Consider the following 19,595-nt stretch of genomic DNA (forward strand, 5'->3'; position numbering starts at 1 on the left):
AGGCAATGGCGGCCATATTCCCAGACTCAGACCAGCTCCAGCTACGATTCCGACTCCGACTCCGTGTTCAGCTCCAGCACGTGGTTGTGTCTATGGTGCGTGCGTGCGTGCGACGACGAGGACGAAGACGAGGACAACGACTAGGACGACAACGATGCGCATCAACCACCAGCAGCAGCAGCAGGACGAGCAATTGCCTACCCCCGGCAACGACAACGCCTCCTCAACGCGTCTCCTTCGCCGTGTCCCTTTTCTTTTGCAACACCAACAAAAACAACTAAAAAAAAAAAGCCGCACGACACTTCGGGGCTAATACAATTTATACACTTGGCTTGGCGTCATTTCGGTTTGGCTCAGTGCCAGTGGACCAGGGGGCAAGTTTGGCAGGATTCTCTTGTTTATTCTCTCTCTCTCTCTCGCTCTCTTGTGCACTGTCTCTTCCTCCCCTTCAGTGCTGTTGCTTGCCTTCTCTTTGTCTCTTTCTCTCTCTCTCTCTCTGTCTGTCTCTTAGCCTCGATTGTCAGCCAGTTTTACGGTTGGATCAATGTTTATGCCATTACACACACAAACACACACACACACACACACGAAGGCATTTATCCTTGTTACACGCCCCCGTGTTGTTGTTGTTGAGGTCGGTCCTTCTTTCCTTCCTGTATTTTTGCCTTTGTGTGTGTGTGTGTGTGTGTTGTGTTCCCTGCCTATGCCTTTGGACTCTCTCGCCTAAGCGCTTTCTCATCGTTGTTTAGTTCTTTCTTTTTGTTGTTGTTGTTGTTTGTCGTTTGTAAATTGGAAAATTTCTGCCTTTTGCCTTATATGTATGCATCGGGGATATGTCCATACATACATACATACATACATACATATATGTGTCTACATATACTCCCACAGTCAATATGCTACTTGGTACTCTTTACCAAAAAGATGCTTCAAAATGGCTGGCATATTGGGCCAAGTGTCTCATAAGATATGGCCATATTGGAAGGCTAAATAAATCTTGCCAAAATCTTTCCCCAGAATCGGATTCTACGAAGAATTCTACGCTTTGATACTTAGTTTGTGAAGAAAATATCCTATAAAATGTTGCTTGGGACTAAAATCGTATATAACGCAATATTACTGTCGACTAATTCGATTTTTTCTGCATAAATCAACATAGTCTATCAAGGGTTACAGTCTTACACTCTAAGAAATTTAAAGGGTATTTAATAAGTCGAAAATATTAACGAAAAAATACATATGAATATATGTGTGGTTCTATACATATTTTCTTTGTATCCAACGTGAAAAGTTGGAGCGTTCCGCTTGTTGGTTTACTCCTGTGTTTCTTGCCAAACCCCCCTCTACCCCTCTTTCCCTTTGTCGCTCCCCTCACCACCAGCGACACGAATATATTTTGGGCCGCCATCGCCCAACGTTTTGTCGTTTGTATCTAATAAACCTTAAATGAAGGCAATATTGTGGGGTTGTTTTGGGTTAATATTGAAACGATAAAATTGAATTGAGCCATGTCTTTCTCTCTCACTCTCTCTCTTTCTTTCTGTGTGTGTGTGTGTCCCTGAAACTTTTTACTTTGCTATTTGGGTTTCGCTTTTCCTTTTGTAATGCCACTTTTAGCTGACTCTTGAAGCCATTTCCGTTTCCGTTTGCTGCTCCTTTTAGCTCTAGCTGCCTAGATATACATATATGTATTTATATCTGTGTGTTAGTGTGTGTGTGTGTGTTTTTAATCAACTTTTGACGGACTTTTGCTTCTTTTTTTGGTCGGTTTTACAGACCATGGATTTGTTTTGAACTGCTCGGCCTCAATGAGGTGACAGATTTATAGAAATCATGAAATCATTATGCTATAAAGCTTTTATCTAATTTTGGTATTTGCGTCTGGTTATGCTTTCCATAATTGTAATTCTCAACTAGTTTCAGTAATGCCATGCTTGAGCCTAGAAACATGAACAATCTGTTGGATTTGTTCTTATACAAACAAATCGTTTCTTATTTTAATATTATTATTTTTCAATTTGTTGCTATTGCTTTAGGTTTATGGTGTTGGTTTTTGGCGAACTTTTTGAGTGATATCAAACCTTTTTATAAGCCAGTTCGAGGTCGATCTTGGTTTGTTATTTGAGACTCCAATATAATATACCTGAAAAGTACACTAGGTAGTCGAAGAAAATTCACTTTGAAGCTTTTAAGAAATGTTTTTAAATAATAAAAATTATGAGTCTTTGTGGAAAACTTGGTTTATAGAACATTTTTTTTTGTCCTGGACTTTTTGAAGGTTTTTTTGTTTATAGTTTTCAAAAAATAAACTCTATGCCATGACTTTTTGGGGGGAGGGGGAAATGTACACCCATTTCACTTAACTAGTTCCACTTACGCAGTTCGAAAGGAATATCCTTATGAAAATGATCTTCAAATGAATTAGACTTAAGTATGGACTACTTTTAGGCGCATTTGAAGACTTTTAGATCTTTCTGGCATCATTCGATCGATTTTCTGTGTATATCGTTGCGATATATATTCCCATTTGGATCCCTTTTGTTTTGCCATCGACGTATTCAATTCAAGAGAAGCAAAAAAAAAATAATTTGCCGTCGGCAAATTTTGTCTGGCAGCTGTTTGTGACTTTTCCGCTTAACATGCGGTCAATGTGTCTTGTTTATGTTGTTGCTGCCGTTGTTGTTGTTGTTGTTGCTACATTTTTTTTTATTAATTGAAAAGTTAATTAAAGGTGATAAAAATTATACATGCCACCGATTTTCGCGCTGCAGGCGTTCACCAGGCGACAGAGCATTCTCTGCCAACGAATAGCGAACAGCAATAACAACAACAACAACAAAACACGTTTCAATTACACACACACACACACACACCAACAAGTTGCCAACGCTATTTGCCTCTCATTCGCACATTTAGATTGGCATTGCCTGTTCATGGTCGCCATAGTTTGTGCAGTCCAGCAGAACGGGCCAAAATGTTGTTGTTGTTGTTGTTATTGATGAAGAAGAGAGAAGAAGAGCAAGAAGAATGGGGAGCAGATCGATGGATGGATGGACAGGGAGGAGAGACGGTGGATGGGGGAGCAGTGGCAGAGGATGAAAAAAACAAAGGAAAAACATAAAAAACAACTAAAAACCAGAGCGAATGAGATGGCATTATATGTGGCCAAGTTAATTAAATCCTCATGTATTAATCACGGCACCTACATTGTGTGCCCCCCCCCCCTCTCACGCCCCCGCATGCCGCAACCCAGCCATCCCCCTTCGGTCTGACCGTCTTTCTATTAATCGCCATCGCGTACCGCGAAAACGAAAACTCGTTGGATTCCCCTCCCTCCATACCACCATCCCTCCCCCCTCTCTGACACAATTGTCTTCAGTCTCGTGTCTCGTTCTCTGCTCCATCCTGTGGGGACTCTAAGGCTACTCTCCTCCTTCCGGCCCCTCCGCCCTTCTCCTGGAGTCTTTGGGCTCGGAGTCGTCTCTCTGCGCTTGCGTGATTCTGATGGCAAATTAATTCCCTGGTAATTTGTTTTGATGTGATGTGCGACTTGAAATTGATTGAGATTGTGTTGTTGTTGTTGCTGTTGCTGGTGGTGTTCGCTCAGTTTGTTGTTGTTGTTCATTAAAGCAGCAGCAGAAATCAATTTTTGATTCCACTCTCCATCTCTCTCTCTCTCTCTTTGTCTTTGTCTCTCTCTCTCTCTCTCTTTTGTTAGAGATAGAACTTTCAATTAATAAACTATTGTTGAATTAATCGATTTTTTTGATTTCATGTTTGCACAATTAATTATAATTTAAAACAAAAGCAGAAACTAATTAATTTCAAACAGAGAAAGAGAAAGAGAGAGAGAGAGAGATGAGAGATATCTGTCTCGAATGGCATAAATAATTTGATATATTAAACGCTTATAGGAAAAGTTATTAAATATTTCTCCTTATCTACATATATATGTATACTAAATAAATCTAAGTCTAAAGTTATTAAATATTTCTCTTTATCTATGTACAGTCGACTCTCGTTAATTCGAAATTCAAGGGACTTTTAAAATATTTCGAAATTGACGAGAGTTCGAAATATTAAATGGTTTGGATTTTTGAGTGAAAATAAATAAAACTTCGAATTATCAAGTTTTTATTTAACTGCTAATGTTGTACATATATATAATGTCAATTAATTAATCTTTGAAAAGAACTTATTAATAAGTGTTTTGGAGTGTTTTGGAGTACATTGCTGGTGCTCAGACTTATCAATAATTTCTTTAAGTACAAAAAGTGCCTGATATGCTGTTTCATCAGTTTCGTTTTGTAGGCAAAAGCTTTGTAAATTCTCAAATGAGGCTCTTGCTACCTTAACTGATACTTCTTCCAAAGGTTCTGATATGTCGTCTTCGCCTTCATCGTTGCTCGTTTCATTTGTATCGGTCAGAGATAAAATTCCGCCATCGGTTAGTGATCCTGAGACAGCAACATTTTCATCCACTTCAACATACTCAGAAAAACTCACACCGCTGAAGTCAACTACTGGTAGTTCCATAATTATTTGAGAATTGTCCTGATCTTCTTTTTCAAACCCCGATTTTTTAAAGCAGTTGAGAATCGTTTGGGGTGTTACAGCTCTCCGAATTATCGAGGGTTTGACCATATGATTTCGAATTACCGCGACGTAGCAATAATTTTTTTGGTTGAATTACCGAGTGTATAAAAATGTATGAACAAAATTCGAAATATCAAGAGATTTTGTAGGGGACTCGTGATAACTTCGAATTACAGAGAGGTTCGAATTAACGAGAGTCGACTGTATATACTATAATAAGTCTAATAAATAGTCCAATTTCAAGGGTTCTCTCATGGTGAAACAAATTAATGGATCTTAAATAAAATTACTTATCTGAATTCAAAAAATTCGATTTCCTCTATATAACTTAGGATTCGGAAAAAAACTACATAGCCGCTTATTACTTCTCCTTTTACTTCTTTTAAGGGAAATTTCAATGTCCTGTGGCCATTTCAAGGTCTCATTCGTTTTGGAATGTCCTTCAAAAAGTCAAGATCTTGACTCTTTGACTTTACTTTCTTACTCCTAAGACTGTCATCGACAGAGAACTATGTGCTTTCGTCCTGCGCCAGGATATAATAGTCACTTGTGCGAATATGGCTTGAAATTAAGAGGTAAAGAGGCTAAGAGCTAAATTATGCTTCATTGACTTTTACTACTTATTATCCTTCATTGTATAAGACTCACTTACTTAGACAATTTCCAGCTTTCCTTTCTAGCTCTTTTCCATATATTTTTTTTTTCAAAATAATTCATATTTGTGCCCCTTTTTATTTATATTACTACCGAATGACCTCGAGCCAATTCATTTAAAATAAAAAACTGGCCAAGTTAACTCTTCGTATCCTTCGAAAGAGCATCCTAATTCGATGAAATGGACCCGTCATGCTATTAATTTGAAATATACATAAATAAAAAGTGATTCGTTGGAACTGGAAATGGATTCAGTTAAATATATTAATAAGCAAACGAAATGGCATAATCAATTGAAATTTTTATCTAAAACAAATTTCGTTTTTGCAACATTGCAACTTGGTTTTCGATTCCTTAAACTGCCCCCCCTGTAGCCGCTGATCCCTCATTCGCCCCGCTATGTCTTAGATGTAGAAGAAGAAGAAGAATGGCAAAGGAGGATCGCCATGCGGTCCATAATCAAATTAAGTAAATTACAAGCTCTCAAATGTGCAAGACTCGTGTTTTAGCCAGGCTAATAACTGTCGAAAACCCTCTACAAACAGGCGCAGGTATGAGTTGGTAGGGATGAGGGGTGTGCACCCCCCCTCCCCCCTCCCCCTTCCGCTATTGAACTTTCAGTCCGTATTTAAGTCAGGGCCAGAGAAAGAGGGAGGGCAAAAGAGATGATGATACATCAAGTAAGCGAGAATCGGTATAAAAAAAAAAAAGCAAAAACAACAAAAAATCTGTAGACCGCGAACCGAGCAATTCTTAAGCAGCCCCTCGCACGCCATTCCCCCTCACACCTCTCCCATGGCCCACGCTCCGACAACAACTTAAGAACTCAATTTGTGTCTTCTTTTATCTCGCTCTTGCATTCTTTCTCTCAGTCCCCCCCCTCTCTCTCACGATCATTCTCTCTCTTTCTTTCTCTCTCTCTCTATCTCTGTCTCTCGTTTTGTGTTATCTGTCGTGTGCTCTTGGCTGATCTTTGCCGCGCTTCCTTTCTAAATTGATTTTGAAAACAAAATGATCGTAAATTTTGATCGTCTTTTGTTAAAATACCCCGCTTTGCCCTCCTAAAAACCCCTACACCCCACCCCATCTTCCCTTCGCCATACTCTCTTAGAGCAAGCAGAAACGAAAATTATGTAGCTTTTGCTCGACCAGATCCGCCCCTGATCAGGTTGGGGCCTTTTATGGGCCTTGATTGAGTTGTCATATTTTATTACCGAAAATTTTAGACCAGAGTCAAAACGGGGCAACGGCAACGGCAACCGCAGCGAATTTGCCATAGCGAATTGAGATCCCAGTTGAGAAGACTCTCCAAAAGACTTTTAACACCTGTGTGTGTCGCTCTCTCTCTCTCTCTTTCTCTCAGTGTGTATGTGTGTGTGTGTGTGTGTGTGTGTGTGATATTCAGGTGATAATATGCCCGCCATTTTCGTAATGGAAAGAAATTATTGTTTGCGGCAACGAATTACAGTAATCGTCATAAAATGTTTCCCCATGACTGCCTACAGCCAGACACCAGCAAACAGCACACAGCCCTCCGTCTCTCCATGTCTCCCTGTGACATGGCCGTAGTTAAGGGGCGGACGGGGAGGGGCTCAAGCCAATGGGGCCCCCGTTTTGGCAAGAAAATCCTTAGGTCTACGCCCTTGTTCCGCGAATGGCACCCAACAATCAGCGGCCGTAAACGGGCCACAAAACAGACAGAGATGGCCAGAGGATGAGAGTGAACGAAAGAGAGAGAACGATCCGATGCCGCAGACGGCAGCCGTGGTATGTTGCGCCCTCCTATAATCAAGGGAAATAACATTTTCAAGCAGCGTTAAAACTAACATTAATTATGTCCGAAACGAACAAAACGATCGAGCGACCAGCCAAACCAAGGAGAGAAGAAGAAGAAAGGCAAAAAATAACACAGAAACGAAAAAAGACGATCGAAAGAAGGAAGTTCACAAATTGGGCAGATTGAGCAGATAGAGAGGAAGAGAGAGAGAGAGAGAAATGTGCTACCCAGTGGCGCCTCTAGCGTATGGATTTGTAGCCACTGATAGTAGAAAGTTCTAAAAACAAAACAAAAAATATGCATGTTCTTCCACATTGATTAAAACACTTGAAGAAATTCTTAAGAATCTGCCAAGACAAAGGCCACTAAGAGGAAGAAGACGATTGAGAGTGAGCAGCTGATCATAATGATCATGATCATCACAATGATGATGATGATGATGATGATGAACGGCGGCAAAGCGAGAGAAATAACTAGGGAAGGCAAGGAGAAACTATCAAACCAAGAAGCTAACATTGCCCCTGTCCAGAGTTACGCCCCAGACAGGTTCGGCATTTCTGGCTCTCTCCTCCTCTCCTCTCCTCTCCTCTTCCCTCCTCTCTGCTCCCTCTCCTCTTGGACAGAGGAACGACGAACGACGTTAATAAGAAATTAATGTCTTGATCATTTTCGATCGTTATGTAAATCAATCAGGCAAATTATAGCTCAGGGGCTTGCCACAATAATTAGACCCTATTCGTAATAATAAGCAAAGCGACCAGCGGCGCGACAAGGATGGATAGAGACAAAGACCGAGAGAGAGAGAGAGAGAGAGCCCAAAACATAACAGATAGAGATAGCGACATTTAAGCAATCGCAATGTGGTTAGAGAGAGACGCAAGATGCTCGATCCTTCCTTAGGCGGCGTGCAGACTTTTGCAGACGCTGACGCGCCCTCGATCTCCTCCTTGGCAAGAAAAAAAAAACCAGAAGAATGGAATGAGAAAATGTTGCCTGGCCCGGTTGCATGCAACGCCTTGATGTCTTCTTCTTCCATACTCTCTCAGTCTTAACGTTTTGGGGCCGACGTCTTCATTAAAACAACAAAACATTTATGCGCCGCTTTGTTGCTGTTGTTGTTGTTGCTGTTTGTGTCTCGATCGCAGTAGAAAGATCATGTTGAGAGGCAACTTTTCGTCATGGCGTATAAAAGGTGGAGACCGATGGATGGATGGATGGATGGATGGTCTGGCCTGGCCTGGTCTGCCTCGTGGTGGTGGTGGTGGGAAAACGGGGGCCTTACCTCTTTTGGGGTAACAAGATGCGTAAAAATTATTGATTTTCCCTGACTTGATTGTTGTTGGCTATCAAAATTTAATCATAACATGCACCACAACGATCCCCAATAGCAAAAGACTCTGCAAGACGATCCCTCACTTGGATGGCCAAAGAGATGAACGGAGGAGTCATCGAAGGAGGAGTACGAGGCTTGTTGCCAACTTAACCAACTTGAATTTTCAATTTTTCGAATCCGGCAAGAGAGCGGCAAGTAATTTGCCGCGTTGACGTGCCTGGCCTGGCAGATGAGCAATGACCCGTCTGTTGCATATTCTTCTTCCTCTCACCTCACCTCACCTCAACTCACCTCACCCCACTTGTATTTGCTTCGGTTTAGTTTTGGTTTTGGTTCAACAAAATTCTTCGTGTCGATCAATTCATTTTAATGCAAACAACTCATATAAATTCATGTGCCAAGTCAAGTCAGTCCAGCCAGTCGGCGGCCATTTCGACTCAGTTTCAGTTTCAGTTTCAGTTTCAAATTGCCAAGTGCAAAGAAATTCATTAAATTAAGTGCCACACATTTGTGGCCCACTGTGCGGGCCACGTCTTTTAACGTTTTACGAGTCAAGGGAGTTTGAGCCGTTCTCTTGAATTGTGGTTATTATTGCACCTGGGCTGGAAACCCAAGTCTGGCTCTGGCTCTGGATCAAGATGAATGGCGGCGTCTGTGTTTACTAGGCAAATTACTACCACAGAGTGTCATTATAAGAATACCCCGCCGACTGACTAAAAAAACTGAAAAAGAAACAGATTTTAATTCATAGACAGCAAATGGCTAGACGGAGAGGGGGAATTTACATGGCTACACACCTAAAAGAAAAATGAAGTAAGTAAGTCGCCTCGCCGACTTTGGTATACCATACACCAGTAAAGTAAATATTTCAACTTTATTAAACAAATGCATTTTCACGTGCTTCTGACAAGCATATCTTAGTATCTCGCTCACTCAATCATACGAGCACCCTAGCGCCCCCACCAGCCAACGGCCAACTCCGGCCTTATGGAAAAACGTTTATATGCATAACTCGACTGTTTTTTGTCCGATTTTGATCAAATTTTGTATTTTGCTAGATATTAGTATTAAATTTAAGTGTGCCAAATTTGATTGCATAAGGTAAAAAAATACGGGAGATAATCAAGTTTTTCAAATTACGGGGGCGGAAAAGGGCGTGGCAAAATTTGTATACATAAAAAATGTGTGCATTTACTAAGCGAATATACATACCAAATATGGTGTCTCTAGCTGGAATAGTTTTTGAGATAAACGCTTTTATTAAATTGCGGGGGCGGAAAGGGGCGTGGCAAAAATTTGAAATAAACTAGATCACTCTACATACTACACGAGTCTACATACCAAATTTGGTGGCTCTAGCTCTTATAGTCTCCGAGATCTAGGTGTTCATACAGACAGACGGACAGACGGACGGACGGACGGACGGACAGACGGACGGACGGACAGACGGACGGACAGACGGAAATGGCTAGATCGACTCGGTTGTTGATCCTGATCAAGAATATATATACTTTGTGGGGTCGGATATGCTTCCTTCTGCCTGTTACATACATTTTGGCGACTTTAATATACCATTTCACCCTATGGGTGTATGGTATAATTATTTACAATATTTACCTGTGATTTACTAGGTAATTGCTTTTCATTAGTTTTAAGAGCAAATATTCCTTTAATGGGTATTCATTTCAACTTTGATTTGTGAAGTTTTCTTTCTATTGACACTTTTTTTATACAATTTGTTTGTTTATATTGAAATTCGAGTCGAAAATTGTAGTTGGAGTTATTTTCAATATCTCAATGGCACATGGAAATCTCCACTGTCCACTGTCCTTCGTGTAAGATTACAAGGACGAATTGTAGTGTGGCATATCAAAAAATCTATTAAGACTGAAACATAAAGACTTTCTTTTACCTTTTAAAATGATTAAATATGTTTAATAAGGCATTTTCTAATAGATAAATAGATACAAAATTTAAGTTTTAAAGTGAATAATGTCAATGGGGGATTGACTGATTTAAGGAATAAATCACAAAACTTTCGATTTGTTAGAAAATGTGTGTTAAAAAGAACTGAAATCCTCTATTCACGTTTTCGAAACATTTTCAAACAAATTCTAAATCAAAATAAAGCTGAAAGGGAAACGAATTTAATAGTAAATCAAGTGGAAAATGTTTTTTGAAACGGATAAGAGAATTCAATAGATTTACCCCCCCTCTTGAAGAGGGGCCAGATGTCTATGAAAGAGGTTTTCAACCCCATAAAGTATATATATTCTTGAACAGCTTGAGAAGTTAAGTCCGATATACAGTCATGTCCTGCCTATCAGTCTCTCGGAACAGACACAGAACTCAGAACAACTCGAAATATTATAGGGTATATAAACTTGGGGATAACAGAAGCTAACTTCTTTGATATTATTTAGATGCCAATTAATCTATAAGTAGGGATACCTAAACATCATATTGATATTCCGATTGTTTCTAGTTTCTAGTCAAAATCAGTCAATTCAAAAAAAGAAAATCATTTCCAAGTTCCATTTTCAAATGGAACGTTGATTCCAATTACTCGAGTTCGATTCTACTCTGTATACATACATATGTATATAGTTTTCTCAACAGATTTCCCACATTCGTTGGTCAAATGTAGTTAACCATTAGGCAAACAACAACAACAAAAAAAAGGCGTTACTGTGACATTTAGCACGCGGTAGACAAACAATTTAACACACTCCAACTTTCAATCTGGCAAAGACAATTCATCAATGTAACAAAACAACAAAAAAAAAAAAAAAGGGAACAACAGCAAAAAAACAACAACGACGACAACATTTGACAAGCAGCTATGTATTTAACAAAAAACAAAAAAAAAGGGGTTACAAAAACACACAGAGAAGAGAAACAGCAAAAAACAAGAACAAGAAAAAAAAAAAAACAAGTCACAGGCGCGTGGCATAGAACGTGTGTGTGTCGTTTTTTTCATCCTTTTTTTTTTGGTTTCTATGCAGATGATCCTGTGGGGAGATTCAAACGATGAGGGTTACCAAAATAGTTGACAATTTTTTTCCTCCTTTTGGTTTTTAAGGAATAGAGGCTACACGCTACAGATAGAAAAGTATCTTCATATTTCTCATTCATCGTTAACTAATACATTCAAAATTTGGACCATATTCGCATTGGTTCAGTTTCTATAACCTTAACTTAATCACAAACAGAATGTAATTTTATATTTAAGAAAAACGTTGGCACAAAAACGGTTTTTTTCCAAGGGCGTAGTTAGGTATTAGCAGGGAAGGGCAGCTGCCCCCCCCTTAGAGCTTTAAATTGGATATTTTTATACCCTTGAAAGAGGATATTATAAAATTGGTCAGATGTTTGTAGCGCACAGAAGGAGACGTTTCGGATCCTACAAAGTATATATATTCTTGAGCAGCATGAGAAGCTGAGTCGATATAGCCATGTCCGTCTGTGCAAATCAACTTCACGCCGCCATCTTTAGAGCTATGGGGATGAAACTTAATATTTGAGCTACTTATAGCCCGGAGCAGATAAAGTATGAAAATTGTCAGGATGGGACCACTATATCATACAGCTCTAGAGGAAACATTTTCATAAAACTTGGAGAATCCCCATGAAATTTACTAATATGATAGTTTTGGATATAAAGCATCAGATCCCGAAATTTTAATCAGATCGGATAAATATAACACAAGTTACAGTCAATATAAATCGGCTCTATTACGTCATTGCTTGAAATCCACAGAGCAGCTGAGCACACGCATACACACACAGACGCAACGCTACGTAAACTGTATGTGTATGCGTGCCAATCGCAGCAGGCAGCATGGGGAAGAAGAAGAAAAAGAAATGGAAATGATATTTGAAAGGTTTTGTCTGTGCATTGATGGATTGATGATACAGAAAAAGAGTTCGAAACATGTAAAAATATTATGGCCAAGGACTGCAAGGGTATATAAACTTCGGCACAGCCGAAGTTAGCTTCTTTGATATTTTTTGATGAATTCATTCAATATACAATTTCTTAAAAGTATTTTTTAATAATTCATCAAGTTCAATTTATTAAGAACATCTTCTTTTATTTTTCCTTTTTTTTTAGGTATTAAAATTGAAATGTTTTAAAATAATTCAGTTAATTCATAATTTTAGTCCTAGCTTCAAAAGATTTTTAACCAATTCGATTTACCATTTCTTGGTCAAATGAATATTTTTAAAGACGACTAATAACATAAAATGATATCAAAAATAAGAGAAGAGAGTCTACAAAGGACATTTGGGAGGCTAATCCACTTGACTTTCATATGATGATAGTCTTAGCATATTATAAATTTAAAAAAAAACCAGAAGGCCGGGGCTAAATTCGACCGCGTCAAAGTTTGTATACCCTTGCAACTTTTTTTGGTAACTCTTTCCCTACCTATAGCCATCAAAGTGGAAGAACGTTTTATCTAAAAAGTCTAATGTTTGCGAAAGAACGGCCTACAATCTTAGCATAGGAAATAACGAAGATATTGACCAAAGTCACTGTTTTCCACCGATCGTTCCTATGAGAGCTATATAATATAGCTACCCGATCCTTATAAAATTTGGCACAGTCATTAACAGATATATTAAACTAACAAATATTTAATTTAAAAGCAATCGCGTCAAAAGTAACGAAATTATTGACCAAAGTCACTGTTTTCGAAAGATCGTTCCTATGGGAGCTATATGATATAGTCACCCGATCTTGATCAAATTTGGCGTAGTCGTTTATATGTGAAAAACTCACCAATATTAAATTTCACGACAATAGCTCAAAAAATAACGAAGTTATTAAGAAAAGTCACAGTTCGTGACTTTGCCATTTGTATGGGAGCTATATGATATAGTGGTCCGATCCGGCTGAATCCAAGATATACAAACTATGCAGTATATACAAGCCTACATGCAAAATTTCAACTCTGTAGCTCCAACGGTCTAGGAGGAGTTTGCGTTGATCCAGACTGACGGACAGACGGACGGACATGGCTTTTTGAACTCGTCTCGTCGTGCTGATCAAGAATATATATACTTTATATGGTCGGAGATGCTTACTTCTATGCGTTGCACACTTCTGACCAAAATGAATATACCCTTTTTGCAAGGGTATAAAAACATGATTTCGATCCCCATACAAAATGTATGGAATCATATCGAATTACATATATGAATGAATTTTGACCATTTTACCTGTTGTCATCTTCTTTTCATTGGTAAATCTTTAGGTAGACTATTGTTTACCTTAATAATTGTTGTCTAAATACTAAGAGAGTGCAAAGCTGTAACAGTTTTCTAATCATTTCTCTTGAGCTTAAACTTTTAATCAAGAGAGTAAAATAGTTACAAAGAATCATCATTGTAAGTTAAGAGTTATGAGCTACCCAACTGGCATTAGAGTATCTATGTACATCCTTTAAAAAATACGTTGACTAAAATATCTGAAACCCAAATCTGATGTAACGACGACGATTCTTTTTATCTTTTTTTTTGTATTTTTGTTTAATTTGTGTAATTTTTTGTAGATTTTTTTTTACTATGGCACACGTTTGGCATTAACATAAAAAAAAAAAGAGAAACAGAGAGAGAGATAGAGATAGAAAAAAACGTCAGGCAAATCAAATCATGTGACAAGCTTCTAATGAACCTCAGAAAGTAAGTTGGCTGGCAACCAAAATGCACAATATCCACCGACATTTGTGTGGCCTATAAATGCTAATGAGGGACTGCTGACACCCCGACGTTTTTTTTTTTCATTTTTCATTTTTTTGTCTAGGTAAACGTTCTTTTTTTTTTTTTTTTTTTGGTTTTTATAGATTTTTACGGGCATTTTTTGTGGGTCGTTTGGGTCAAAGAGATTTCTGTTTTGCTTTTTGCTAGATGATGACATGATGGCCCGCAATGTAAACGGGTAGTTTTTGTTTGTAGTTTTTGTTGTTGTTGTTGTTTCTGTGAGCGGAGACTGGGCGACGACTTGTCCTTGTGCCTTGTGTTTATGCTCTCTTCCTCGTTCCTGTCCCAAAGGGGCCTCGAAATTTTAGTCTCTCATCTCTCTGTGTGTGCATTTTGTTCCACTTGAGTTTGTTTGTTTAACGACCTTTGAAATTAGGCACAACTGAGGGGCAATGGCTGGGCGGGAATTCGATCGCATCCCAAAAACTCCAACAACAACAACAACAACAAAGAGGGTTGCTTTAATGTGATAAAGGAGGAGGAGGAGGAGGTAGATGAGGCTAGTGGTAGACAATGACACTAGACGAGACACAAAAATTTATACAGTTTATATGCAAATTTTGTCTATCAAGGCCTTTTTTTTTTTTGTTGTTTTTTGTTATTGTCATTTGCTGGCCTAATTAAAATTATGCCCTAATGCGGGAGAGGGAGGGAGAGGTCGAAAGCATCATATAGTTGGCCATTTTCGGAATGAGCAAAGTTTCGTTTCAGGATCATCTGGAAAATGTTATCAGTCTCGTCTCGAACTCGGTTAATTCAAAAGACTTTTCCCTGTGCTTGTTAGTCGTCCTCCATCTCAGTTAGTTTTCCGATTCAAATGGTTCCTGCCCCATATTTAACTATCGATTTCAGTTCGAGTTCTTTCTGCCAGCAGTTACCCATTTAAATGGTTTTTTTTTTTTTTTGTTTGTTTGCAGTTTTCAATCTACGGTCAAATTAGAGAAGCAACAAACCCCAAAGGCAGTCCAAATAAAAACTATGCCACAACATAAACACACACACACACACACACACCCAAACACTAACAAGACAAAAAGTCAGAAAGAGTCAACAGAAAACCATAATTCAGATAATTTTATTTATAACACCCTTGAGGAATTATATTTTATTTACTCTTTCAAGTGTGATGATGAGGCCACTGAGCCCCGGAACGCACTGCAGAGACACACACACACACAGAGAGAGAGAGAGAGAGAGAGAGAGAGAGAGACAAAGACGGGGAGTGGGTCAAAAAAAGAACCTGCCTCCTGTTGGACACCCTCTAAATGTAATACAACAAAAAACAGGGTATATTGCCGAAAAGAAAAGAGAAAAGAATTGAGAAAGGAATGAACCGACAGAGCTAAATGAATATATTCAAAATGGCATTTGAGATATTCAATGAATGAAACAAAAATAGGTATTACTTGAATAAACTCAACCATTCAATCAATCAAATGAATAGAGAAATCAATAACAACAAACACTCTAATACATTAATTTAGGACATCCTAGAAGGACTTTAAGGCAAGGCCTTAGAGTAACCTTAGGGCAACATCAGAGCAACCTTAAGGCAACCTTAGAGCAACCTTCAGGGACCTTAAGTCCAGAGTTAAGTTAAGATAATGGTGCACAAATTTTTGAATTCAAATTTGAATACTTAACACTGACGTTTCGTTTGACACACAGGGTATCTGCCAAGTCGTTTATATTATCGTCAACAACAACAACAATCGAATGCCGTGTCAATTGAGGGTAGTTGCAAGTGGTTTTCTCCTTCAATTTTCTAGCAGATGTGTTTATAAATTGTGAAAATCTGTGTGCATTTCCATCAGGCACATATGAAAATCACGTAGCAAAAGTCAAAGGGGGCTCGGGGTTCGTCAAGGAGAACGAAGTTAGAGTCTCGGGGTGGTGTAAGCGACATATCGTTATCTTAACTTTATTGTCATTATAACGAGACAGAGAGAGAGAGAGAGAGAGGAAGGGAGGGGGACGACTGATGCGCATTTTATAGCACCACCCGCTGTCTTGTTGATGTCTTGTGGTTAACCACCCAAGCCCTTTTTCCCTCGTTTCTCTCCCATTCTCCGTCCTCCTCCTCCTTCGTCCTCCTCCTGCTCCTCATATAATTTGTAACTAAAAAGTTACTCATTGTCAGTGCAAAATTCTGCAATTAAATTTCACTTAAAAACTGCAAACTAACTAAAATGCAACAAAGACCAGAGCAGGGAGCAGCGAACGAAGGGAGAAGGAACGTTGAAAGATCAACGATTCCTTTATTCCATTTAAGCGTATGGCTAATTTACTTCCGTTTTAAACATAGAACGCCCCTCGTTTGGCTACCTCCCCCAACCCCCTCCCCCAGCAGCAGTCCTGGCAGTCCGTTTAGACAACACCCACCACTTCCTAATTGTGAAAACCAATTTGCACTGCTATAAATTAGAAAGACAAACGACGACTAGGACGACTACGGCTCCGTCTACATTTACGTCTCTGTCTCCGATTTTCCTTCCCTTCTTCCCACTGTTTTAGGGGCGTGTCCTATCTATGTGTGTGTGTGTGTCGGTTGCGGTTTTGCTTGCATATCTTGGAAATTTGCATAAATAGACTTTAATTGTTTGCAATTATAATGCTAACCAACTAGGGGGAGGCCCAAAAGCCCAAAAAGCCGAAGCCCAAGCCAAACTCTTTCTCTATTTTTTTATAATTATGCCTGCTAGTTGTTTGGCTCGTTCGTTCGTTCGTTCATTCATTTCCTGTTTTGGCCGCTATCATAGTTGTTTGTTTTGTATTTTGTTTGGCAGACTCCTCCACATCGACCAATACCACCATTAACACCAATGTGACAACCAGCACGACCCACCATGAAAATGATGATGATGATGATGATGATGATGACGAGGAAAATGCGGCTGACAATGAGGACGATCGAAAGGAGCAGAAAAGACGTAAAAAAGATCATCAGAGTGAATCCGATGTTGAATTGGAAACTGAATCCGATTTGGCCAAACGTCGTAGATGCCGCACAAATTTCAATTCATGGCAATTGGAACAATTGGAATTATCCTTTCATCATAGCCATTATCCTGATATATTTATGCGAGAGGCATTGGCCATGCGTCTTGATTTAAGGGAAGGTCGCATAGCGGTAAGTATTCTCATTCTCTCATTTATAACTATTAAACAATAAGGTGTCCATCTAGACTGCTCCAACCCCCATTCCCCTCCTCCTAGCCAAGCCTTACTTACTTACTTACTTACTCGTGTCATTTGCGTGCCAAATTGGGCATGGGTAAAACAATTTGGTGGCAACTGCAACTCAATTACTCAATAAAACCAATTACCTGACTATTTTTATTCATTATAATTCATTTTCATTTCATTTCCAATTGCGTTTCGTGTCGCTTGTTGTTGTAATGATTTCAATTGCATATGACAATTATCCAAAGTTAGGCAACGACCATTCACATACCCTGCACTATAGATGTGGACCACATTTTGAACCCCATTGATCATTGATCACATAAAACCCCATAAAAAATTCGAATTTATCTTTGAAAATTGAGATCAAAATGAAATGTATAAACAAATTCTTAGCAATTTTAAACCATTTAACTTTCAAGACTGAGACAAGTGACCTCAAGACTCTTAAAACTTATGGTAAGTTTGGCTAATTAAAATTAGTTATAGTAAGGAGCTTAACTTCTAAGAGTTGACTTAAAGTTGAGAGTTGATTTTTCATTTTTGATCTTGTCTAAAAGAATATACCCCAACATAGAAATAAAAACAGCAACATAAGCAAAATGTAAACCCAAACAGAACCCTTTTGTTTTTTTTTTTTTTTTTGTTTTTTGCTGACTTTGCATGTCAGGCGTGTGATTATCATTGTAGCTCCGTCTCCGACTGGGACATTCCGGTCTATGGCAATGGCTATGACTACGTCTACGGCTACGCTTTGTCTGAAATTGTTTCTTGACATGACATATCAATTTGTCAATGCAAACGACAGACAGACAGACAGACAGACAGAGAGAGAGACAGTCAGTCCATCTATGCTTTAGTCAGGTGGCTCAGTTGGGCCTTAGGCCTTGTTAAAATTTTAAGAAGAAGCAGAAGAAGAAGAAAAAGAAGAAGGGCCAATCGACGACGCAGTTACCCAGTTGTCGTGTTCATTGCATTGAACCTGCTCAAAAACAATTTGTTGCACATTAAAAAATGAACAATGCACATGCAAATGACTTCAAATTGACACACACACACACACACACACATTAGAGTCTATCTCTTTCTAAATCTCCATCTCTGTCTCACGCCCTGTGACATGGCTTGACTGTCACCGCCATGCGACATATGCCCCACCTTCACCACAAAAGTCGTTGCGCTTGAGTCGTTTGGTAAACTGCTTCTCAATTAGTGACGCCATTTTGTTTTTTTTTTTTTCTTTTCTCTCTCATAACTCCCACAACAACAACGGCACAACAATGGCAATAGAATTTATATAGAAAACGTGAAACTAGAAGCTCAAATCAATCGAATTTTAAAGAAACAATAGATTACAATTTAATAATTTGAGATAATTTCAATGAGAAATAAACAGATTAGGCATAAAATAGTCTTTTTTATTTGAAATATAAATTACACTTGTAATAAATAACATAAAATTCTTAAATTTAATACAAGCAATAATGCAAATATTATCTATTGATACACCAAATTTCGTAAGAATCGGATAAGAATTAGACGAGTTGTGCAGAGAAATTGTTTTTGTCCAAGTGTCGCTCTTAAGTCCAGCATTTAATTGAGGACTTTTATATACCCTTTCTATAAATACTCTAGATGAAAACGACCAAATGGACGAACAGAACTTAAATAATCTGAATTGAAATTGCTTGCAGGTTTGGTTTCAAAATCGTCGCGCCAAATGGCGCAAGAAGGAGCACACAAAGAAGGGTCCTGGTCGGCCAGCACACAATGCCCAGCCGAAGACTTGTAGTGGAGCGCCCATTCCACTGATTGAGCTGCAAGCACAAGAACGGTAAGTTGGCTTCCAGATAAGGAATCTATATCTTTCTATATATATATATCATCTCTCTCTCTCTCTCTCTCTCTCGTCTAGAGCTCAGCGCAGTAAACGTTTAAACAAGGCAATCGAGCGACAGGCTCGGAAATTACGTTCGAAAGGCATCAAAGTGAACATGGCTCAATTAAAGGCTGACTATTTGGCTGCACATAGTGAAGATTATACGGAGGATCAGCAGGAGGAAATCATTGTCGATGTGGTGGGCAATACGGATAGTCTAGAAGGGGGGAAAGGCAGCTGTGCAGCGCTTCAATCGCCAAGGGAAACTACTGTGGCGGCTCCACGTCCCAAAAAATCTCATTATAATTCCTCATTCAGCATCGAATCGCTGCTGGGCACATAACACAGAGCTAAAACAATTTCGATTTGTATGACAATTTCGATAGAAATCTAAATAGACAACAAAA

General features: G+C 38.9%; 1 protein-coding gene across 2 annotated transcripts in view; it reads left to right on the forward strand.

Moving 5' to 3' along the window:
• LOC6649333 (pituitary homeobox homolog Ptx1) overlaps positions 1-19,595 on the forward strand; it is a 37,571-nt gene extending 17,976 nt beyond the window's left edge. For both annotated transcript variants that reach the window (XM_002071068.3, XM_047011369.1), the window contains 3 exons: positions 16,913-17,256; positions 19,004-19,143; positions 19,225-19,595. In XM_002071068.3, the coding sequence (XP_002071104.2) occupies positions 16,913-17,256; positions 19,004-19,143; positions 19,225-19,531 (791 nt within the window). In that variant the 3' untranslated portion in view covers positions 19,532-19,595. The remainder of the gene's footprint in view (positions 1-16,912; positions 17,257-19,003; positions 19,144-19,224) is intronic.

The sequence above is a fragment of the Drosophila willistoni genome (genome assembly GCF_018902025.1).
Source record: "Drosophila willistoni isolate 14030-0811.24 chromosome XL unlocalized genomic scaffold, UCI_dwil_1.1 Seg141, whole genome shotgun sequence".
In the NCBI taxonomy this organism is placed as follows: Eukaryota; Metazoa; Arthropoda; class Insecta; order Diptera; family Drosophilidae; genus Drosophila; species Drosophila willistoni.